Source organism: Pyricularia oryzae, chromosome 2 (assembly GCF_000002495.2).
Source record: "Pyricularia oryzae 70-15 chromosome 2, whole genome shotgun sequence".
NCBI lineage: Eukaryota > Fungi > Ascomycota > Sordariomycetes > Magnaporthales > Pyriculariaceae > Pyricularia > Pyricularia oryzae.
In genome coordinates, this window is record NC_017850.1 from 8046990 (window position 1) to 8070478 (window position 23489).

Here is a 23489-nt window from a genome sequence, read left to right on the forward strand (position 1 = left end):
AGCTTGCCAGTCATGTCGAGATACCCCCATTGGACCGGTACCAAACTCTACCAAGCGTCTGTACTACCACCAAAGGAACCCCGCCTGGCACTATATCACTAGAAGCCAGTAGAGCAAGAGATAGTGCGGGGTGGCATCATGAGTAGTGCCTCCTCAGAACGAGTGCATTATCAAGTCCATGTGATTGTAGCTGCCCAGGAAACATGACTTATAGGTCACTTTGATCATGTAAGATCTCGGTGAAACAACGACCAAGGAACGCTTGACTGGCGCGGTCATAGTTGATATGAGTCGCGACTTGCAAATTCCGCGTGTGGTTTTGCATAGATTGTCCTCAGTGTCGTGCCTGACTATCTCTACAACTGAGACATGGCACATATGGTATAAGACAGGAACCTGCCTGTACCTGAGTGAGTAAGGTTTGCGACTCCCGATCGGAAAGTAAGTAAGCCGGGAATTAGCTGTTGGGCACTTGCAAGCTTTCACCCGATCATCGGACCCTAAGCCTAGTTCGTAAAAGCGTGAACTGTTTCTGCTCATGTTTTCCAGAAGCCATCTTTGAAGACCTGGATCTGTCAACATGGAAATTTGATTTGGAAAGTTGGGTACTCCAGGCCCGAGCTTTTAGGCTACGAGCGAGAACGTGGCCGTTTGGAAGGCAGAGAATCGCGTCATGCAAACTCTTTGATGGCAACCTAGTATCTTGGGGATGCTAATGCTGTGTGCAGATTTCTGATAGTACTTGGGGGCTGTTCGTTGTGGGCCCCCTCAAAGAGGGGGTTACAAAACCTTGATTTTCGAAAAAACCGTGGGCCACCCCGCATCAGTTTTTTACCTAGAAAATCGTTAACAATTTAACTTATGCCGAGTGTAATCCCGTTCCATAACAACACAATTGCACTTACCGCAAATATACCTATATCATGACGTCCCCAGAATCTCAAGCTATCTTAGGAGCCCGCATGTATGCCCAATATGTCGAAACTCACCGCAGTAGGGCGGATACCGCGCGGGAGGGCAGATCCAAGCCAGAATCGCTACGATCGTTCTGTAAAAGGAACGGTTACCCGTATTCGAGTACTCAGCGGCATGCTCGTAATCTCCTGATCAATGGCATTCCTAAGATATCGATAAAGCGCAGCGGGCGGCCTTCATTGTTGACTGATGCTGAAGATCAAGCTCTCGTTGCGTATATCATGCAGCTTGATAAACTTGGTGCATATCCCGACTCACAACACGTAATATCTGCGGCCAATCTGATGCGTCAGTCACGTATACCGCCCTGTGGTCCAATTCAAATGAGCTGGTACGGCCGTTGGCGTAAAAAACACCCGGAACTGCGACTTACCAAACAACAACCCGTCGAGATTACTCGCCTTAGTTGGGAGCAACAGATCGATCTTGTGGAGGCCTGGTATCGCCGCACGGCGGCTCATGCGGTAGAGCTTGGGATCACGGCTTCAGCGGCCTGGAACGCTGACGAATGTGGTACTAGAATCGGTGTGAGAGATGGCCGGATACCGGTATTGGTCGTGACGAAAAAGAGGCATGAAAAGCCACGCACCGCGGATCCGGCTAACCGTGAGAGTTGTACGTTGATAGGCGGTGGCAACGCTGTTGGGCAGTCGCTACCGCCCTTCTGTATCTTCACAAAGTGGCCAACGAGCGATTGGCTTGATCTGGATCTGCCTGAGGGTATCGTTTTTACGCGGTCAGAAACGGGGTTTTCCAACGGAGATATCCAGCTCACCTGGATACAGCATTTCAACCGGTATTCGTGGCCAGAAGTTGCTGCCGTGCAATCGATCGGATCTCCCACGTTGAAAGAGTGGTTTGGTCATGACTTTGACGTCAGATTCGACTTTGTGAACCGCACTGCGGCCAAAATCGATCCAAATTCACAGCGGGCCAAAACACGTATTTGGAGGTGGCTTTTTCTCGACGGCTTTACCGGCCACTTTGGCATGGAGATACTTGATTATTGCCTCAGATTTGATATCGAGATCGTTATTTTACCGCCTTATTCAACGTATTATATGCAGCCCATGGACGTATCCGTGTTCACTCACCTGAAAAACGAGTTGCAGGCGGTCCTGCATGAGCATATAAACACCGGTATTCCGGTGTTCACCCGCTCAGATTTCGTTGCTGCGATTCGAGTAAGTCGTTTTCGATCTACAGGTTAATTTAGCGGTAAACTGATATATCTTCCCTTAACTTAGCGCTGCTGGCAAACGGCTTTCACAACTGGCCACGTAATAAGCGGTTTCCAAGATACAGGCTTGTTTCCTGTCGACGGCACCAAAGTGCTCGCCAAACTGCGTGGCCACGCCACGGCAGCGAATACACCGCGATATCCGGACTCCCTTTCTACCGCTGAACGATTTTCACGGGCCAAATATGCGGCAAGCCGTATGGCGGCCAAGGCGCACCACTTTAGTTCAGATACCGTTGATGCTATCTCGGATTTACAAGCCGTTGCCAACGAGGCGATCATCCTACAGCAACGCGTTGCCCAAGAGCAGACGAATAAGCAAAAACGCCTTCAACGCGCTTCACGTTACAAAGTCAAAATGACGTTGAAGTCAAAAGACAAGCAGTTCCAGACCGCTAATACGTTAGAAGATATGCGGGTCGCTCACGAAGCCAAACAGGCGTTGATCGAGGAAACAGCCCTATACCAACAAGAAAAGTTCGTCAGAGATGCGTGGTATAGGGATAAGAATCAGGCTATTCAACGCTGGCGAGAAACAGAGGGCATGCCCAACGGGATTAAGATACAACAGAAGAGATATCTGGAGGACCTCGGCTTCACGCCGGAGAACGTTCCGGCGGTCAGGGAACGCCCTGGAAAAAGGAAGAAGACCGATTCACAGCCCTCACAGTCATGGTTCGTCGATAAAGGGCCAATTTCAGCTGGAAATACAAGTACCCAGATCAATATTACCGTGGATACCGACTCTGCCTGTTCTATCAGCATATGCGTATCACGATCCTCGCAATCAGCCTCACCTCCCGCCCCAAACAGGCCTTCCAAACCGTTCCCACGGTATATACCATTGGCTACACCCTCTCCCCGTCAACTTCAGGATACGAGACCGCTTGAAGACCGTTCCTCGCCGCCAATACCGGGTGGTAGAAAGGATGAGTTGGAAGTACCCGGGTCGCCTTGTGACCGCTTGAGCGACCGGAAAAGGGCGATTGAGCCAAAACTCCAGAAATAGATATCTACAGCGCAATTCACGGCTTCAATTTATCTGCAAATTCTAACCTTTTTCGTGGGTGTAGTGTTTACGAACGTGAATCGAACTTTCATGAGCTACTTTGTTAGCGATCTGCTAACAAATTTGCTGGCCCACGGTTTTTTCGAAAATCAAGGTTTTGTAACCCCCTCTTTGAGGGGGCCCACAACGAACAGCCCCCAAGTATAGCACCACTCCCAACCGAATTGTCCTATTGAAAGTCAGGCTGGGAGTGGAAGAATCACCCGGCAATGGCAAGTCCACTCTAACAGCGGGATGCCCCGCGGTTCTGAGCCCCACATGACTGAGTGGGCGATGACCCCGGTTTTCTTATCTTATCGGCGCAGGAACAAGAAAAAAAAATCGGTCGCCGCACCAAGGGTCTCTTTGCTTGCGCCCCAAAGAAGGCATTGTTCCCCAGACATTACCAGACCCATCCCCCGACAACAACATAATTACAATGTCTGTCGGCAAGAAGCACACGCTTTCTGATGGCGATCGCGAAAGCGAGCCTGTGACCAAAAAAGCCAAGGTCGATTCCGCCGCCGACGAATCCGAAGAGCCTCTGAAGGAGAAGAAGAAGGACAAGAAGGACAAGGAAGCAAGGAAGGCAAAGAAGGAAAAGAAGGAGAAGAAGCGCAAGGAAAAGGAGGCCAAGGCGCAATCGGAAGAGGAGGCTGCTGACCCGGAACCCGAGTCTACAACCAATACCGAAGTCCCTTCAACTACCGAGACTCCCCAGCCCGAACAGGAGACCGCCTCTAAACCCAAGAAGGAGAAGAAGGAAAAGAAGGACAAGAAGGATAAGAAAGAGAAAAAGGAAAAGAAAGAAAAGAAGAGCAAAGACGCCGACGAGTCCACACAAACTGATACGCCTCAGGAGAATGGCGCCAGCGACTCAAAGTACAAGCAGGTCGACGCTCTTTCGGCACTGCCCGAGTCCGAGTTCAAGGACTGGATGACGGAACAACAAGTCGTCATCTCCGAACCCAACTCGTTGACAACCCACCGGCCAATCCTCAAGTTTACCCAGCTCCCATCGTCACCCCTCCTCGCCAAGAAGCCGTTTGCCGGCTTCACCGCCCCGACCCCGATCCAGTCCGCTTCTTGGCCCTACTCGCTCGACGGTCGCGACGTCGTCGGTATCGCAGAGACTGGCTCCGGCAAGACCCTCGCCTTCTCGGTACCATGCATCAATGCGCTCCAGGCCCTCCCTGAGGGTAGCAAGCCGAACAAGAAGTATGGTGCCACACATGCGCTCGCCGTCATTGTTTCGCCCACCCGTGAGCTCGCCATGCAGACACACGCCGCCATCTCCAAGCTCGCCGAGCTGGTAGGCATGTCGGCCGTCTGCCTGTTTGGCGGTGCTCCCAAGGACGAACAGCGCACGCTGCTGCGCAAGGGCAAGGGCGCCGACATCATCGTCGCGACCCCCGGCCGGCTCAAGGACTTTTTGTCCGACGACACCGTATCGCTTTCTGCTGCACGGTTCGTGGTGCTCGACGAGGCAGACCGAATGTTGGACAAGGGTTTCGAAGACGACGTCAAGCTCATCCTCGGCCTGTGCCCCGATCGTGGGCAGCGCCAGACCCTTATGTTTACCGCCACGTGGCCCGCTAGCGTGCGCGGATTGGCCGAGAGCTTCATGGTGAACCCCGTCAAGGTCACCATCGGCGGGCGCACAAGAGCCGTTGACGGAGACGACGATGGCAATGGCGTCGTGGAGCTGCAGGCAAACTCGCGCATTTCGCAACGGGTCGAGGTCGTCAACCCGTGGGAGAAGGAAACCAGGCTGGTGCAGCTGCTCAAGGAGGCGCAGGCAGGCAAGAACAAGAACGACCGAGTGCTCGTCTTTTGCTTGTACAAGAAGGAGGCCGTTCGTGTCGAGAATAACCTCCAGCGCAAGGGCATCAGGGTTGCTAGCATTCACGGCGATCTGAAGCAGGAGCAGAGGACTGCCAGTCTGGAGGCTTTCAAGAGTGGCAAGACTACAGTTCTTGTCGCCACTGATGTTGCGGCCCGTGGTCTGGATATTCCAGAGGTGAAGCTGGTTATTAACGTCACGGTGAGTCCCAAAGTTTATGATCGTTTCATTCTACGCATGAGGCCTTACTAACTTGAACCAACCTTCCAGTTCCCCCTCACCATCGAAGATTATGTCCACCGTATCGGTCGAACCGGTCGCGCCGGCAAGCAGGGTCAGGCCATCACCCTGTTTACCGAGCACGACAAGGCACACTCGGGCAGCTTGGTCAACGTACTAAAGGGCGCGAACCAGCCGGTTCCAGATGATTTGCTCAAATTCGGTACCACAGTCAAGAAGAAGGCCCACGACACCTATGGTGCTTTCTTCAAGGATGTGGATATGAGCAAGAAGGGGACCAAGATTACGTTTGATTAGACACTGTGCCACTGTTTCAAAAAGCTAGGGTTGGCGTTCTTGGGATTTATGAAAATTAATTGTTGATGATTGAGCTTGGGTTGCGGTTATTGCTTTGCCGTCGGTCGTTGGCGTTGTCCACGAGCCTTGTCAATGCATTGCATGAGGAATTGTCGTTCTCCGACAGCACTATAGAAACTGGGGTTAGATATCCATGTACGGGTTTGGGAGACGGGCAATGGAATATGCGCAACTTACACTACTGCAATGAAGACGACCCCCAGGGATGCGATTTTGACGAGCGCAAAAAGAACGCCTCGCACCGCCAGACCAGAAACATCAGGGCCACTCAGACGGGCAACCGCCTGGCTGGTAACCACAGCGGCGCCGACAGTCACGCCGCTGGGCCTCAGTTCGGACAGTTCAAATTTGACACCGAGCCTTCCAAAGTACCGTTTGATGAATACCGCACACCAGATAATGCGGCAGACCATGTTAATCGCGTTGGCCACGACCAGTCCCCTGGCGCCCCAGTCAAGGACCCGCAAGAACACGAAACCGGCTGCGGCAAAAGCGAGCGAAAATGCACCCATCCACAAACTCTGGGCATGTACTTCGGCCTCGGTGGCCACGGAAGCGACGAAAGCTTCCGAGACGCCGTTGAGGGCAAGAAGAGGAATGTACAGCGCATACACGGCCAGCACAGCGCCGGCCCCTGATGATGCCCAGCGGGGACCGGCCACTAGGCTGATGAGAAGTGGTGCGGCCGTGGGACCGATGGCGACGACTACAGCCGAGAAAGTGGTGTACAGCTTGACGAGTATTGTGAGGTCCGCACTGGCCTTTTCGGCGGCAGCCTTCTTCTCCTTGCGCAAACTGTCTTTGTCAGACTCCTTGTCAGATGACGTCGATGCGAGAAGCCTGCTAAAGTAGGATCGACTGCTTTCCTCTACGGGCTGAAACACGAGTCGTGCTGCTAATCCGCCGTAGTTGTTGGCCAAGGCGTAGACACCCTGAGATGTGGGTGAGGCGAGTGCGCTCACCAAGAGTGTGTCGCCCTGCGTGAGAATATGCTTGACCAAGCTTTGAGCAATCATGCTGCGGGCCAAGTTTAGTGTCGGGCGAGGAAAGAGGGAAAGAACAAAACTCTCATCCTTGCTTTTCTTTTCCTTTGTCGAGGGGCTTTCTAGCTTCTTGGGCAGCAGCGAGAAGCCTTCAACGCTGGCTAGGGACAAGCCGTAGTATGCATACACAACCAAGAGAGTGACGCCGTAGCTGAGCTGCCCAAGCGCAAATGGCAGTACTCCTGCCTCGAATGCACCACGTGAGGCAATGACAGCAGAGCCTAGGGTGACGGCACAGCGAGAAAACGTAGCAATGGACTCGGCAGCTGCTCGGGCGCCGAATTGCAACCTCGTCTGCATCACCATAAATGCTGGCTCTGAAAGGAGCTCGACGATGGAAGCCACGGCGTATATGTAGAGCGAGATGATGAGGTGCGGTGCCGAAGCTGTCGTCTCATCGCTGAGCGATGTCACATACAGCCAGCCGAGAAGTCCTGCTACAAAGACACCCGGCAGGATGGAAAGGTACGAAAGGTTGACAACAGCCTGGGTGTTGCGGGCTTGGGAGGTCTTGTCTTTGTTTGTTCCACCCTGGCGCTGTATAGCAACTCGGAGACTCTCGCGTGCAAAAAAGAGCACGGATAGATAGTAGACCTCGAGCTGGGTTGAAATGCCAAGAAGCTGTGCTGTCAGGAATCTGAGGAGGAGCTGATTGGCGATGAAGGTGATGGCCCGCGAAGCTATCTGGAGCAGTATGAGCAGCGAAGCGCCGCGCAAGGCACCAGAAGCCGCAGGGCTACTCATGTTGCTAGCCACCTTGTGATCGGCCATTTTTGTCATGAGTTCTCGCTTGCTGCATGCCTCGAAGTGCTGACATTCACTTCCAGAAACAATCCGACCAAGATTGTGTGCTCTTTGGGACAGATTGTATGGTGTTTAGTGACCATCCCCTGCCAAGTCTGGGTTAGGGTCTGGATTGACGTTCCCCAGATTAACGTCATCACCATAAGGCTCAGCGTTACGTAATGGTTCAGCCCCTCCAAAGTTTAAGCCCCACCAAGAACGTTGGAAGATGATCGTCCAGCCAGGACCAGGCACCAAGTTACACAAGCTTGCTGTGCCTCAATGCTTGCCTCTACCATGACTGTTTGAGATAGCTTCGATCTCAAGCTCACTCAACGATTTCTAAGCCTGCAACACAACTGTTGGCCTCAGAAATCATCGTGTCTGCACTCAAAATGGCATGCACACACTTGGAGTCGCTGTGTAGGTTTCGGTTCTGCCTTGTCCCTGTTGGATCGTTGCTGACCACTTACTTTGCTTTTAGCTCTGCAGCCTCCCACCCCAGCCCAGTCAGTCTATCGTGAGGACTGCACCCAGTGTTTTGACTCGATTGTATGTGATTATCCTTGTGACCTGGGGATTGATACCAACCTACCTCAGTGGGGTTCCATGCTGACGACAACAGGATGGCCCCGACGGCCTCGATGTTTGCCTGCAATGTTTCAACGGCGGTTGCGTCGGAGAGCGATATCACGCAAAGCTTCACCACCTAATCTGGAGCCACCCTCTTGTCCTCAATGTCCGGCGCACCCGGAAGCACATCGACCGCGATGAACCCCCGATGAAAATGTCAAAGCTCGCCATTGCCGCCGAGACCGAAGCCGATCGATACGACTACCACACCAAGGTCAAATGCCTCGACTGCGAATCGGAGCTGGACAAGGCGCATCCTAAACTTGCCAAGGTGGTTGATGGCGTCATGACGGCAAACACGTTCTCACGCAAGGAAGAGGTTAAGGCCTGGGAGCAGGAGCTTACCAGCTGTGAACACATCCTTACCCTCCAGCAGGACGAGCCGAGGCAGATTGCATCCAACGAACTGGGCACGTGCTCCAAATGCGATCTCAACGAGAACCTGTGGCTTTGTCTTCAATGTGGTGCACTGGGCTGTGGACGGGCGCAGTTTGGCGGTGTTAGCGGTCACTCCCATGCATTGGCACATGCAACCGAATCTGGACACGGCGTCGCCGTCAAGCTTGGATCCATCACCCCGGAAGGCACCGCTGACGTCTACTGCTACTCTTGTGACGAGGAGCGAGTGGATGAGAACCTTGGGCACCACTTGGCCAACTACGGCATCAACATTGCAGAGCGTGAGAAGACGGAGAAGAGCTTGACCGAGATGCAGATCGAGCAGAATTTAAGATGGGAATTCTCAATGACGACAGAGGATGGCAAAGAGCTCAAGCCTCTTTTTGGTCCTGGACTTACCGGTCTCAAGAACCTAGGCAACAGTTGCTACCTCGCAAGCATAATTCAGTGTCTGTTTGACATGGATGCATTCCAGAAGCGGTACGGTCAGGTCACCCAGGAGCTTCCTGGAATTCAGGACCCGGCTGCAGATCTCGAGACCCAGCTGCGCAAGATTGGTGACGGTCTGCTGTCGGGCCGTTATTCCAAGCCCGATTCCGACGTTGTGGCATCAGAGCATTCCGCAGAACTGCCCTACCAAAAAGGTCTGCAGCCATCAATGCTCAAGCACCTCGTTGGGCGGGGACATGAGGAGTTCTCTACAATGCGGCAGCAGGATGCTTTTGAACTCCTACAGCATCTCATCAAGCTCATCTCACGAGCAAAGCACCCATCGCCGGCCGACGACCCCACACAAGACTTCCGATTCATTCTCGAACAACGGCTCCAATGTCTGGGTTGCAAAAAGGTGCGCTATACGACCAATGAGCAGGATAGCATCTTTATTGATGTACCCCTGGAAAAGTTGCCGGTCGAAGAGGGAGGGGAGACGGAAGGCAACACTGGTGCTGCGTACAAGCCTGTCACTCTTTCCGAGTGTCTCGACCGGTTTACTGCCGAGGAGATTGTCGAACTCACATGCTCTTCATGTGGAAGCAAGGCCGGCTACACCAAAAGATCTTGCTTCAAGACACTGCCGCAGGTCCTAGTTGTCAATGCACGCAAGATGACCATTGTGAACTGGGTGCCTATCAAGGTTGATGTACCGGTCTTGGTGAATGATGACCCCTACCTTTTGGACAACTATCTGTCCCAGGGACAACAACCTGGCGAAGAGCTACTTCCAGAGGATGCTTCGTCTAGCTCGGCACCCGCATTCACACCCAACCCAGAGGCCGTCGCTCAACTTGAGGCAATGGGCTTCCCTCGCAACCGATGCGAAAAGGCTCTACACGCCACGGGTAACTCCGATGCCAACACAGCCATGGAGTGGTTGTTTGGCCACATGGAAGACCCTGACATCGATGAACCCCTCAAGCTCGAGGGTTCCGGTGACGGTGCTGGAGGATTCACGGCAGATCCTAGCTCCATTGAGATGCTTGGCGCTATGGGATTCGATGCTAAGAAATCGACAAAAGCCCTCAAGGAGACGTCAGGAAATGTCGAGCGAGCTGTAGAGTGGCTTTTCAGCCATCCAGATGATGATGGCTCTATGGAAGACGACTCGGCCGCTGCTTCGGGCGAAAAGCCACCTGCTGGCAAGAGTGACGTTCCAGCGCAGTACCAGCTCAAGAGCATCGTGTGCCACAAGGGAACGAGCATTCATGCTGGGTAAGTTGAGATCGTGGTGCTTGACCTCTTCGAATATCGTGCTGATACTAACACCTCACTGAACAGTCACTACGTTGCTTTTATCCGCAAACAGTTGCAACAAGACAAGCCCGCCTGGGTTCTGTTCAATGACGAAAAGGTTGTCGAGGTGGTCGACGTGGAGGAGATGAAGAAGTTTGCCTACATCTACTTCTTCAACCGGGTTGGCTCTTCTTAGTTTTTGGATTCTGGTGTAGGCTATGGGAGTTGTCATGCGGACCATGCCACATATTTCTGTCGACAGCAAATGTGCGTTCGTATTTGAGGTTACTGCATTTTTGGTGTGACGAGGCTGTATAGGACTGGTGGTTGGCGTTGTTGATAAAAGGGGATAGCATGGCGCACAAGACAAGTACCGGCATGGGCGTGGCCAAGAAGCCACGTCAGATTTGTTCAATAAACATGGGTTAGACGCACAGGTCCAATCCCAGGTGATATTGATGATTTCGCTATCAGGCGATGAGAATTTTCATCCATAAACAAGCAGAACTCCCAACGCCTGAACTCCAAGCCAAGACCGGTTTGCCAATGGTCGTGTCATCATTCTACATGGCCGACATGGAGTATAAATCATGCCGACAGGAAATCCCTCGGGTATATGAATGACTGCGTTCGAGCCGCAACTCCAACACCCCCGTCGACACACTGACTAGTCCGTCAGCCTGTAGCTGACCAGCGTGTCAACCCTGTGGCTGGCGGTGCTGAAACCCCGCAGCTGGACTCGCTCCCCATTCTCAATCTCCTTGGCGTCGCTGTCACCCCACTCCACGGGCACCTCCGAGTCGGCATCTGCGTAGACCAGGACGTTGAAGGTGCAGTCGCCAGCCAGCTGGGGCAGGAAGGTGACCGAGGCGGTGATCTGGCGGAAGATGGCGGCAATCTCGGCCTGGATCTCGGCCTCGGTCTTTTCCGGCGCCTGGGCCGCGTCCGAGGCCGCCGACGAGTTTTCCTGCCCGGCGGATGCCGAAGCCGCCGACTTGCTGCTGCTCTTTGACTTTTTGGACGAGCCGCCAAAGATCTGAACGTCAAACTGCCAGCGCTCGACGTGCTCGCCCGTGTCCTTGTCCGTGATGACGATGACCAGCTTGGAGATCTTTCCCTTGACCATCCAGCGGTCCAGCTGGGACATGATCTTTTTGATGTAGGCCTTGACCTGGTCGTCGGCCGACACTGTGGTTCGTGGGTCAGCTGCGTTTTGCGGGTGGGGGAAGGCTTGCGGCGGCCTGAGGGGGCTGTTCATTGCCGTACCTAGCATGTTGAGGCCATATTTCTTGACGCTGTGGAGTGGTTTGAAAGGTCAGTCGAGTGCAATGGCGGCATGGGCGAGATTTTATCTGCATAGCGCGCAAAGGGGAAACTGACGCCGTAAAGTCCTCGGCTGGGTACACTCCTCGTTGGAATCTACTCGGTTCGTCATCAACGGTTAGTCGTGAAAAGGCCCAACGGCGGCATCATGGTTCGTCGCAAGCAGGGGTTCTAACAGAATCGTGTGTATCGAGTATTGAAACTATCGCGACCCAACTGTTAGCGACGACTGGCAGGATATGAATTGGCGGTGGGAGTTCCCAAGTCGAGGTGACGTACGAATTCGGCGACGAGCTTGGCGCTACCCTTTAGCGACAGCTTGTGGACCTTGGACTTGTCCTTGTCCTTTTCTGCCGCCTTGTCGGCCATTTTTTGGAGTCGTGAGCTTGTTGTCGGTGGATACGTCGAAAGCGTAAAGGTCTGCGCTGGTTTGATGGAAGGCGATTATGGTGGCTCTATTTTTTGTTTACTTTGGCCGCTCTGGTTGCCAGGGGTGGAGATTGATGCAGTGGAGGGGCATATGTCGGAGGAGATAATTGCAGGGTGGAGCAAGTTGGTACGTGAGGTTAATGAGGTGCAGGGTAGGTGCGCCTATCTGCAGACTACCGCATGAGCAAAAAGGCGGCATTTCCTTTACCAACTTCTCTCAGGCATCTTGGTTACGTTCGACATTAGACCCGGCGCTGATAAACTTGCACAGAAATGGTCCATCTCGAAGCTGCGCGACTTCAATTATCCTGCCTTGGAGTTACAGCGGCTGCAACATCTACTGCGAAGCTTTTTTCGTATTTCGGTGAAAGTGTCAGCGCTAAAGGCATCATGGAGCAAATCTCACGCCGGATGCATCTCGCTCGCAATGAGTCACTTGAAACCAATGCTACTGCTTTCAACTCGCGTTGGTCTAATATAAAGCTCTTCGAAGCTGTGAGCTAATTTTGATGTATAAAATTACTACCTTAAACTACACCCCTACCCCTACTGCATAATGGCAGCCCCCACGAGCGATTTGCCCTGGGACCTCCTTACTTCCCATTTCAAGTTTGACACTTCTCATCCCGATCACGGTGACATTACCGACTTTTACCTCTGCCACAAGCCAGACCAAGGCAAAGATTTAAACAAGTTTGTAGAAGTTTTGGCCGAGTCTCTTACGACTTTGGCCGCCCAGGAACGAAGGAAATATGCAGAAAGCTACGAGGCGCCAGAACCAAACGACATGGTCATACCCGAGTCGGATCTTGTTCAGATCGACGCAGCCTTGCGTCGCTGGCTCTTGTCGTGCACCGACATTTCAATCCCGCCTTGGTTTCAGAACCGCCTGCCAGTGGACTATTCTCTTATTTCACGCCCGTTGTCTGTGAGACGCGTGAGGCGGCTCGAGAATACCAGGCTGCCGTTGTCAACGTCCGGGACTGGCGATGCTGTGATATGCAGTCATGTAGGCGACTACAGCTGTCAATGTCTCCCGCGTTTCGAAGAGCGGCGCATGTCGACGTTTCTCCACAACCACCAGTGGAACGACTGCTTCCGGTTCGACGAGGTTAATGGCGACGGTTTCTACGGCCTGGAGCTGCTCAAGGCACTGATCCTGCACGGCAGCATGGATACGGTGCTGCGCATCTGCGCGCACTCGCAAGTCGATTTCCTAGGCTGGTGGGATGTGCAGACGTGCTACTGCGTGGGCGACGACGTGGCGCTGGGCATGATGTGCCGAGACACGCTGCGGGCATATATATTGCTCAATTTCATCCGGCGAGGGTTCCCGGAGCGATGCGTTAGGAACACGGCGGACAAGGCAAAGAGCGAGGAGGAGGAACGGTCCGACCCATCCGCAGACTACCTGAGGACCAGGACATACCAGATGCTGGTTAACCACCTGACCATATCGGACATGTCGACGGAGATTCCGCAGTTCCGACACATGGAATTTTTCGGCATCCGAAACGACCATTCCCGGTCGTTCCCGCGCAAGGAGAGCTGGGGAAAAGGGAGTCTCGATTACATCTACCCTCTGGGCCGCGTGAGCTATAAAGAGTTCCTCGCCTTGGACATTGACGCAGACCCGCCGTACATGCCGTCGGCCGCCGAGATGGAAACGGTCATGTGGATATTGAGCGAAAAAGGCCTTCCGACCGAGCTGGTTGATACCATTCTTGGCCTGGCAGAGTACGACGAGATGCGGGTCTTGAGGATACCACACGATCCGCTCCACGAGTTGAACAGCGACCAGCTGGATGAGTATCTAGCTTGGTCTTGGCAGATACTGCTGCGGTTCGACATGTTGGCCAGGGCTCAGGGGGATGAGATTCCGTGGGATGCGCTAATTTCCAATTGCTTGCTCGAGTCGTTTCCCATCAGAATCCCAACGAGCGGTTACCCACGCCCCAAAGAGACGAAACAGTGTTTTACGCGAAACGAAGAGACGGAATCTGACGGACTGAGAACGACTGAGCGCTTCAAAACAGTGTTTCTATAAGTCATGTAAGCATAAGTATTGGGTTTGTTCAATCTGATGAAGTTTAAATAACATGAAGCCAAATTCTATATCTGTCGTGACCAAGCCAATCAATCGCGTGTCGTCAGGTCGTTATGTGTATTATGATCGCTCTTTTCAAGTCATGGCCCCCCTGACAAAGGCTTGTCGAGGGGCTCCGAAGCAGTAAACAATGCCAAGCCACCTGGTATATAACAAGCCTTCTCAAAGCAAAAGTGGCGCCATCGTGGCCACCATCAGCCACAGCGAGAGCAGTGCCCATGATGGGCCGCTGACGGACCCAAGATTCTCGTCATTGCTTTCGCCGGTGGTTTGAGGGCCGCTAGCGCCGCTCTGCGTCGGGCTAGAGCCAGAACCGTTCTCATCCTCGCTGCAGACACGGAAAGGGGTAAATGGTCAGTCACAAGCCAATCATTTCATGACATAATCATGGAGTCTGAAACTAAAGGAAACGTAGTGCGTTGTTGTAGCACAATTAGAGGCAGCCTCAATTAGATGGCTCAATTCCAGCTAATGGATACTGGATCAGGTCATTTTTGACGACAGGACCGGGCACAGGACCCGGCACAGCGCTCAATTTCTCCGGCGCGTCCGTATTTCTAATAAGCTCATTGCTCGCTTGATCCGGTCAGGGGCAATACAAGTGGTATCTCTGGCATGGCTAAAGGCCTACTATGCATGAAGAAAGCAAAGCAACCTCCACAGGCACCAACTTTTCAACCACGACTTTTGAAGCCACATAATATTCGGCTTTGAACGAGCGCACTTGACCCGCACTTTTTTTTTAAGAAAAATAAACACAAGCAAAAAGCACCTCACCTCTTTGCGTTGGCGTCAGGCCGAACGCTTTGGTAGTTGCGAAACACATCATCGGGGTCGTACTTGGCCTTGATTCGCTGGAGGGCCGGGTAGTTGGAACCCCAGTAGGACTTTTGCGCGGCGTCGCCCAGGGCCGGGTCGACGTAGCCGGCGTAGACGACGGCGCCGGCGGCGTCGCGGTCCTTGATGCTGGCGGCGACGCGGTCGTGGAAGCCGGACAGGAAGCTGCGGGTGGTGCTGGAGACCTGGGGGATGCCGACGGCGTAGGACTGGTAGAACATGGTCTTGTCGCGGTGGGCGTAGGCGGTGGCGTTCATGGGCACGTCGTTGATGGCGCCGCCCTCGAGGTCGAAGATGATGGCCCAGATGGGGGTGCCGGTCCGGGTGTCGGCGATGTAGTTGAACATGTCCTTGATGGCGTCCTCGGACAGCAGGTCCTGCTGGCGGAAGCCGAGGGACTTGGAGTAAAAGGGCGACGCGAGGTTGGAGACGAAGAGGGCCTCGCGCTCGGCGTTGCTGACCACGGTGCCCATCCAGTCCGTCACCTGGACGGTCGAGTTGCGCGTCGACGGGAGCTTGCCGACGATGCCCGTGGCGTCAAACTCGTCCTGGCTGCCGTAAAAGGTGCCCTCGATGATGCACCCCAGCGGCGTGATGATGATTTGGCTGCCGAACCGCCGGTCCAGGTCCGGGTCGCCGATGAGGTCCTGCCAGGCCTTGAAGATGCGCCACTGTTCGCGCATGGACTGGAACGTGAACGAGTACATGTACTGCACCGCCTTGCCGAACTCTGGGTGCGTCTTCATGACGAACTCGGTTATCACACCGAAGCTGCCGCCCGCACCTTTGAGAGCCTGTCGAACCATTGTTAGCGAGGCCAGTGAGCAAGGAGGCCCAGTGGAGGAACAGTGGATAGGACCCCCCAACTTACAAAAAACAGGTCCGAGTTTTGCTCCTCGCTGGCCCGTTGAATCTTGCCGTCGGCAGTGACAACCTCCACCTCGAGCACGTGGTCCAGACAAGATCCCCACTGGCGAGACATGGCTCCGAGGCCACCAATGGTGGCGTGGCCGCCGATTCCGACCCCGGGACACACGCCATGAGCCATTGCCCTACCGCCGTTGTCGTGCAGCTTTTTGGATACGTCGCCGAGCTGATGGCCAGCTCCCATTGTCGCCTTCCACGTCTCGTTGTCCATGCGGAACTGTTGGAAGTTTACCAAGTCGATGGTGATGACATCGGTGCTGTTTGGGCCACCGAGACCTGCGGCAGCGTGGGTTCTCTTGTTAGCAAACAGCTGGATACCATCCAGGTCAGCTGTGGCTGCTTACCATAGTTTCTGTATATCGTCTCTAGTCAGTAACGCAGACACTCTCAAGAGACAGGCATCCCAACACTTGCGACATGCAAAATGACAAAAACATACCCGTAAGAGTGTCCTCCAGATTTGGCCTGGACCTTTTTACCATTCGAAGCGGCGCACTTGACAACACCAGCCACCTGCTCCACCGTCTTCGGTCTGACGACTGCGATGGGGCTCACGGCGGCGGTCGAATCGAGGTTGTACGGCTTGACCCAGGTGAGCTGGTAGAGCGGGTCGTTGTTGAAGGCGGCATAACCAACGCAGCCGGACTGGCCAGCACAGACGTCCCTGAGGCAAGTCTGCAGGCTTGAGGGTTGGTTGCCCATGGTGTCCTTTTTGTATGTACGTGTAAACGCTCGACCGACAAGACAAAGCAAGCAGACAGAATGCAGGTGGGACCAAAAGAGATCTGCCTGCAGGTACACGAGGACAGGCAGAATATAAAAGAGAAGAAAAAAAAAAAAAGGGCAGCAAACAAACAAGCCGGCAAGTAAATACAAACGTCCCTGAACGGAACGACCCCCGGTGAAAAGGTACCTAGTTATCCTGACCCGTAATTAACCATCCGTCCGAAGGAGTACCAGGCTATCCCGGAGGATTCAGCGATACCACTTTGGTGGCAAAGACGAAACAAGCGGGTTTATGGAAACGAAATTGTAATTGCTCACTGAACCTCACCGTTTCTTTTTTTTTTTTTTTTTTTTTGTCCTCTTTTTTTTTCTCGGTCTGCCTCTGCCGCGTAACATCACGTCACTCGCCTACGGTGAGTGGATTCTCTGTACCGCATCGGCCTCGTTTGTTTGGTTGCCCTGGCAGTGGCCATGCATCAAATTGAGGGTCTCCTTTTGCGGGGGAGCAAACCACAACGAACCGACTGGACATGGGACCTTGACAGAGTCCGTCATTGCCGCCCGACGTTGGCTTGGGTACATTTTCCTTGCTTTGGAGCCTCGCCGGCCGGTGGCATGATTGGTGGTGAGTCGGTCCAAAGTTTTCTTTTCTCTGTAGGAGTAAGGAGAGGAAGTTAAAATGTTCTGAGCGATTAGTGCGAGTAGCTAGATTGCTAGAATGTTGGTACGCAAGGCGCCCAGGTAGGTACCCGTAGCCAAGGTACCTTGTCTATGTATTTTGTAGCTAGCGGCTCAATGGTGAAGAAAGCTGGACGCAGAAAGCGGCAATCTTCAGCACCAAACCACATTTCTAGCGTCGTTTCTGACATTCGCTCCCTTCAGAAAGGAAAGGACAATTAAAAAAAACGCTCTACGCCTGGATTGGCGAATCCAATCATTCGGGGCTCAGCCCTCCAACAACTGGTGTGTGTGGCTTGGGTTGCGTCAGAGCCTCCACGTGGAGCCAATTACCCGATGACAACTGTATGCAGCTTGGCAGTTTTATGACCCCCAAAGGTATAATACTGCTTTGTAAAGATGGATGCTTGGTAGTTCCGTGTGCCATGCAATCGAATTGATCGGGTAGACGTCACTCAATGTTGACAATCAATCATGCAGGCTCGCTTCCTACATGATATACCAAAGTCAAAGACCAAAGTCAGAGAATAGAAATCGCGGAACCTATTGTACGTGTTTCGGCTAGGTCTAGCCTATGGCTGAGGAGATTGCTTTTTTTTCTTCTTTTTTTTTCGCGACCTGACTGGAGAAATGACGGGCGAGGATGTTCAAGTAGAGGTTCCAGCGTACAGGCTAGAACCCAGGGAAATTCTAGGTCCAGGTCTAGTGGATTTGCGGAGCGGGATGGTTCCCCACGTCGATCTTTCAACGGACGACGTTTTTTTACTTTTTTGTCTCATGTGCCCTGACACGCGGTAGCTAGCACCAAGCCACAATACAACTACGGTAAATAGTGCGACCTCCGCCGAAAGCGACATTCACATCGATTCATGGTTGCTGCAACGCTTGTGATTTTACGATTCACTACAAGGCAGCTATTGAAGAAACCCCGCAAAACACCGGTCCCATTCGCAATTTCATCAGGTCCAACAGGCTATTCGTAATTTGGCCGGCCTCAGGACTTGGAAACTTGCCGAGGCGAAGTCTGTTCAACATCCTCTGTGTCGTCGAGCGCCTTGGCAGAGGTGTCGGCGTGAGAGAATTCAAACACTAAGAAACGGGGATATTAGCATGTTTGTTGTCTAGAATCATTCCCGACAACAGAAGAACAAAAAACAAAAACTCACAATCAATGTTGGCAGTGGCAAACTTGCGGGCGGGAACCCTCTTCTGGAACAGGTAGTCAATGTCGGCAAAGGTGCGGTTCTTGGTCTCGGGCAGGCAAAAGAAGATGTAAACAATCCAGAGGCAGCACAGGCCAAAGTAGAACCAGCCAGTCTTTGCACCCCAGTTCCAGGCGTCGGTGCCCTTGTTGAGCATGCGCGGGTTGATCTGGTTGACGACGATCTGGCCGACGACGTAGACGGCACGGCCGAGGACCATGGTCTGGGCGCGGACGCGGGTGGCGGACATCTCGGAGACGATGACGTAGCAGGCGGGGCCCAGCGAGACCTTGAAGATGGCGTTGACGAGGACCATGGCGACGCCGACGCCGACGCCCTGGTTGACGGAGCCCTCGGGCAGGACGCCGAGGATGCCGATGATGAGCATGACGAGGCCGATGCCCGAGGTGCCGTAGAGGTAAAAGTCGCGGCGGCCGACGTTGCCCATGAGGAGGATGGCGATGCCGGTGGCGACGATGTTGACGGACTGGATGCCCATGCTAAAGTTGAAGGCGGCCACCTCCTGCATGCCGGCGGTGCGCAGAAAGGTGGTGGCGAAGGCGGCGATGGACTGGCCGTTGAGGATCTGGATCATCCAGGCCATGCAGCTGATGCCGGTGCGGCGCAGGTTGGTGCCGCGGAAGCAGTCCAGGTAGCTGGCGTCCTCGGCCTCGAGCTTCTCCATCTCGTTGGTGTGCTTCATCAGGGCCAGCGTCTCGGCCATGCTCTGCGGCGTGTAGTGGCCCTTGCGCGCGAGCCGGTGCAGCGACCTCTCGGCCTCGTCGAACCTGCCGCGCCGGACCAGGTACCAGGGGTTCTCGGGCGCCAAAAAGGCCGCCACGAACAAGGGGGGGATCCACACCCACTGCAGGGCGTAGGGGATCTTCCAGGCCCAGTCGCCGGGCAGCTGCAGCGACCCTCGGAGCACGCCGGCGGCCAGGAAGGACCCGCAGCCCCAGCACATGGACGTCCACGCGGTAAGGTAGCCACGCATGGCGGGAGGGCAGATCTCGGCGGCGTAGGCGGTGGCAAGAGTTTGGAACTGTGGTTCTGTTAGTATGAGAGACCAGGAGACGTGAAGACCAGAAGACGTGAGGACATTGACAACAACAGCAACAAAACTTACAATACCCCAGGGAATGCCGCAGAAAATGTTGCCCACAAACAGCATCTGCACGCTCGTGGCAAAAAACAAGATGAAAATGGTGCCGGCCATCAGCGCCATGGCTCCCATGTACACCCTGCGCGACCCGAACCGCGACTGCAGGTATCCGTTCAGCAGCAGACCGATGATGCTGCCCAGGTTGTTGCCGTTGCCAATGGCGGCCTGCCACGACGCCGAGATCTGGTAGTCGCCGTTGGCGTCGGGCCAGCCAAACCTTTTCCTGTACGCGTCCTGCCCGAAAAAGTTGTTGACCATGCCGACGTCCATGCCCTCCATGATCAGCGCCACGCTCAGGATCATGCTGTACGTGGCGGCCGGCAGGTACCTCGCGAACAGCTCCTTGCGCGGCAGCTTGGCTTCCTCCTCGCTCGTCCTGACCGCCGCCTCGATCAGCTCGCGGTCGGCCCTCGTGGTGCGTACCGTATAGTCGACATGGTCGACCGACTCCCGCTTGGCAGGGAGCGACGTTTCTTTGCGGTCGGCCATGGTGGTTTTTGTTGGTCTGTCTGTCTGTCTGTCTGTCTGTCTGCCGTCTTTTGCCGGTGCTGAGACGCGACAAACCTTTTTTTCTCTGTCAGACTGGACGTGAGAGGAGAAAAAGAAACCGAGAGGGACAAGCAAACAACAAACCCCCAACACCAAAGGAGGGGGAGGACATTCAAATACTAAATCACATTACACACTGGGGACTTTACCCCAACCTCGACGACTTGCAACAAAAATACTACTCTGACCATCCTCCATGCTCCCTGCCTTGGCAATCTCCACAGCCCGCCACTCACGAGGACCTGTGGCCGGCGTCAATTACTGCGAACGGGCAAAATCCCCGGTCATCCCCGCACCGGCTGAGCTGTCGACCCCATGGGGGGGGGGGGGGGGGGGGATCCACGCAATTATTGGTGGTTATCTTAGTTTCCCCATGCTTCGGCCCACATCCGACCGAGTCGAGCGAGGTGGAGGGTGAACCAGATTATGGGGAGAGAGAGAGTTGGGAGAGGAGTCTATTCTTTAAAATGATGGCCAAGGTCCAGGCCCCAGTTCGAGTAGCATGTTCCAACTTGACAATGGCAAAATGTCGGCTTCGGCACCGATTGTAATGCTCTGGTCAAGCCACTATTGGTTCTGGACTCTGGACTGTCGGTTGGGGTTGCTTTTGTGCTGTGGGAGACTAGCAGTCGACAAGGAATCCATGTCCATTGGTGCTTGTTATTCTTGCCGAGTTTTATCAATTTCATTACAATGTGATTACTCCGTACAATGTGATTACAATGTCAATTGTCTGCCCTCACTATATCTCATTCATTCATCCGGTACGTATTCGTACATGAATGATCCCCAATGCTACGTGGTATTCCTCCGCAATGCAACTCGGCGGTGAAGGGTGCTACTGCCTCCATGCAGTGTTGCCCCCTCCCCTTGCAGCGTCCAGCTCGTGCACCACTCCACTCCCCTCGACCTCTTGGATCTGTTTGGCCTCCATCTCGTGCATGTAGGATACGGCACACATTTCCTGTGTTTTGGGGGCCGAGGCCAGCTCGTGTGGTCGTGTAAGCGAGGCAAGCTCTTGTGACGTCGCAAGCGAGGCCTGCTCGGGTGCTTGTTTCCACTCCCCTCCGAAATCGCTCGAGCCAGACGACGCCGGCTCGACCTGTCTTTGCTGCTGGCGGCGTCGGCGTCGGATCAGCACAAACAGCAGCCCAGCCAATACGACAAGCGCCACGCCCCCTGCCGTCCCTCCTATTATTGCGGGGAGCGTGTTGTTGGTGCTGCTGTTGTTGCTGTCGTTGCCGTCCTTTTGGGTTCCACCGTTATTATTGGATGCATCATCTCCGGTGCCGCCGGTTGTTGCCGAATCTTGAACCAGCATAGAGGAAAACAGCTGCTTGGTTTCTTCGCTGCTCCACTCCACGGACGCCAGCCCTCTGCTCTGGTACCAGTCCCTAACCATCTTGGGCGACTCGTACTCTCCCGCGGCGGGATCGTAGCGATCCACCCACCGCAGCGCCGTCATGTCAAAGACGCCAATCCCCTTGGTCCACGGATCCGGCCTGCTCCACGTCTTCGCATCGCGGCTATTCTCCCAGCCGCCGACGCTGATCATCAGCCGCGTGCCGGGGACGGCAGTGCAGCTGAGGTCCTGGCGCTTGTGGATGGAGTCGTCCGCGGTGCCGAGGTCGACCCTGAACCACCGGAACCCCGGCACGGTCAGCACGTGCAGGTCCGAGTAGGGCTGCTCCTCGTCGAGCCCCAGGGTGCTCCCGCCGCCGTACACAAAGATCTCGTACGTGCCCGTGGCCGCGGACCTGGCCGCCGTCGTGCAGAAACGCATGCGCGGCGGCGGCACCTGGCCCGTCGACACTTGCGAGTGCCACCGCCGCCGCGTCGGGTCGTACATGGTGACGTTGTTGAAGAGCACCGCCGCCGCCCCCTGCGTGCTGTCGCGCGAGAGCGCCGACCCGCCCATAAAGACCGCCAGCCCCGTCGCCTTGCCATCGTCGCCCCCCACCGTCGGCAGGCAGACCGCCCTGCCCATCTTCAACGTCCCAAAGGGGGGGTGCATGGGTGCCGATTCGTTCCCCCAGGGTTGTGGCTGCTGCTGCGACGACGACGACGACGAGGTTATCCGGTGCGTCACCAGACCGGGCACCGGCATGGATCCGTCGTGGCGCACGCGGAAATCGCTTCGTTTGTTGCTCCAGCCGCCCAAGCTGAGCCCGAAGCCGCCGCAGCCAACCCCTGCTCCTCCGGCTGTGCGCACCACAAAGTCCAGGTTGGGCACCTCCTCGTGGCCCCAGGAGCCGCCCCCTCTGCCGTCGGCGGTGAACACGCGCAGGCGAGGATTTCGGGCCTCGTCCGTCACCGCTTCGTACGCCCTCTCGCCGCCCCAGAGGTACATTTTCGTGCCGCTGCCGCCGCTGCCGTCGTCGTTGGTCCATACCGATGCGTGGTCCATGGACGCTTCGTTTTCCACGGGCGTTTCCTTAAAGACGACTGTCTTGTTCGTCCAGGCCACGTTCAGGGGTATGGAAAAAGTGCTATTCACTAGGCGTGCATGGTCCTGTCAGACCACATCTCGAATCAAGCACTGTATGCTTGCTTTTTTGCTCCATCTTGCTCCATTTTGCCGGGTGCACCTACCTGGCCTCGTCGGGTTTGGTTTCTCGACCTCGCCATCCACCAGCCGTGCTATCTCTCCTCCTTCGACGTATAAATAATCTCCAAGAACAGCAGCTAACAAGCCCCAACTCGATTGTCAGCTGGGTCTTTGTACGGTACTGTTGATGCAGCTCAGGCATGCATAGCAGTGAGTTTTTTTTTCTGAACGTTGTAAACTAACCGACGTGGTTCCCTCGCCGCGAGAACTGGTCATCAGGGACCTGCTGCCCGCTTAAAGACAGAAACAAGAAGCCAAAAGTAAAGGCAAGCCCCAGTGGGCTCCGCAAGTGGAACGATGGCATCTTTTATGCCGTGTCCCTCGGAGTGCACCCTATGAAATGATTTGAAGCGTGGTATTTTCGACTAACGGCAAGAGTTTGCAAATGGAAGAAGACCATGGGACAAGTCTTGTTGTTGACGTCTCGAGGGCGGTGCAGGAATAACCCAGCCTTGCCGCGATTTGCCTATTCCCGTTTGGTAGCTTTTTCTTTTGTTGGTTGTCACAAGTACCAAGCAGGTAGGTGATTACGATGGAAGCTAAGCGCCCGGTCAAGGATAAATTTGGTGTTTTCTTCACCTTGGCATTCTCGCCTAAGCAATTTCCATGATTTAAGCTCCACTCTGTCCCCCTGAATGATTTTGTAGGT

At 54.6% G+C, this 23489-nt stretch overlaps 7 protein-coding genes across 8 annotated transcripts; 2 read left to right on the top strand and 5 right to left on the bottom strand.

The window, feature by feature from the left end:
• Positions 1-5207: 5207 nt before the first annotated feature.
• MGG_08271 lies at positions 5208-7627 on the bottom strand. Of its 2 annotated transcripts, XM_003715766.1 has the most exons (3): positions 5881-7627; positions 5360-5811; positions 5208-5289 (listed from the first exon to the last, which is right to left on the bottom strand). In XM_003715766.1, the coding sequence occupies exons 1-2, from the start codon at positions 7524-7526 to the stop codon at positions 5730-5732; spliced, it is 1728 nt and encodes a 575-aa protein (XP_003715814.1). In that variant the 5' UTR covers positions 7527-7627; the 3' UTR covers positions 5208-5289; positions 5360-5729. The 2 variants fall into 2 exon arrangements, with proteins under 2 accessions (XP_003715814.1, XP_003715813.1); XM_003715765.1 differs by lacking the exon at positions 5208-5289 and having other exon boundaries at positions 5293-5811.
• A 166-nt stretch (positions 7628-7793) lies between these two features.
• On the top strand, positions 7794-10866 carry MGG_08270 (ubiquitin carboxyl-terminal hydrolase 14). Its single transcript, XM_003715767.1, has 4 exons — positions 7794-7952; positions 8014-8081; positions 8155-10271; positions 10338-10866. The coding sequence occupies exons 1-4, from the start codon at positions 7925-7927 to the stop codon at positions 10486-10488; spliced, it is 2364 nt and encodes a 787-aa protein (XP_003715815.1). The 5' UTR covers positions 7794-7924; the 3' UTR covers positions 10489-10866.
• MGG_08269 (mitotic spindle checkpoint component mad2) lies at positions 10177-12348 on the bottom strand. Its single transcript, XM_003715768.1, has 5 exons — positions 11895-12348; positions 11792-11817; positions 11673-11711; positions 11559-11587; positions 10177-11480 (listed from the first exon to the last, which is right to left on the bottom strand). Exons 1-5 carry the CDS (start codon positions 11982-11984, stop codon positions 10960-10962), a joined length of 705 nt encoding a protein of 234 aa, XP_003715816.1. The 5' UTR covers positions 11985-12348; the 3' UTR covers positions 10177-10959.
• MGG_08268 (uncharacterized protein) lies at positions 11970-14180 on the top strand. Its single transcript, XM_003715769.1, has one exon. It carries the CDS (start codon positions 12601-12603, stop codon positions 14089-14091), a length of 1491 nt encoding a protein of 496 aa, XP_003715817.1. The 5' UTR covers positions 11970-12600; the 3' UTR covers positions 14092-14180.
• On the bottom strand, positions 14068-17010 carry MGG_08267 (uncharacterized protein). Its single transcript, XM_003715770.1, has 5 exons — positions 16355-17010; positions 16260-16267; positions 15860-16191; positions 14929-15782; positions 14068-14479 (listed from the first exon to the last, which is right to left on the bottom strand). The coding sequence occupies exons 1-5, from the start codon at positions 16615-16617 to the stop codon at positions 14314-14316; spliced, it is 1623 nt and encodes a 540-aa protein (XP_003715818.1). The 5' UTR covers positions 16618-17010; the 3' UTR covers positions 14068-14313.
• Positions 17011-18201: 1191 nt separating this feature from the next.
• MGG_08266 (maltose permease MAL61) lies at positions 18202-20309 on the bottom strand. The gene is made up of 3 exons (XM_003715771.1): positions 19648-20309; positions 18486-19563; positions 18202-18408 (listed from the first exon to the last, which is right to left on the bottom strand). The coding sequence occupies exons 1-3, from the start codon at positions 20170-20172 to the stop codon at positions 18314-18316; spliced, it is 1698 nt and encodes a 565-aa protein (XP_003715819.1). The 5' UTR covers positions 20173-20309; the 3' UTR covers positions 18202-18313.
• A 564-nt stretch (positions 20310-20873) lies between these two features.
• Positions 20874-23346, bottom strand: MGG_08265 (uncharacterized protein). The gene is made up of 3 exons (XM_003715772.1): positions 23024-23346; positions 22825-22917; positions 20874-22728 (listed from the first exon to the last, which is right to left on the bottom strand). The coding sequence occupies exons 1-3, from the start codon at positions 23142-23144 to the stop codon at positions 21071-21073; spliced, it is 1872 nt and encodes a 623-aa protein (XP_003715820.1). The 5' UTR covers positions 23145-23346; the 3' UTR covers positions 20874-21070.
• Positions 23347-23489: the final 143 nt, after the last annotated feature.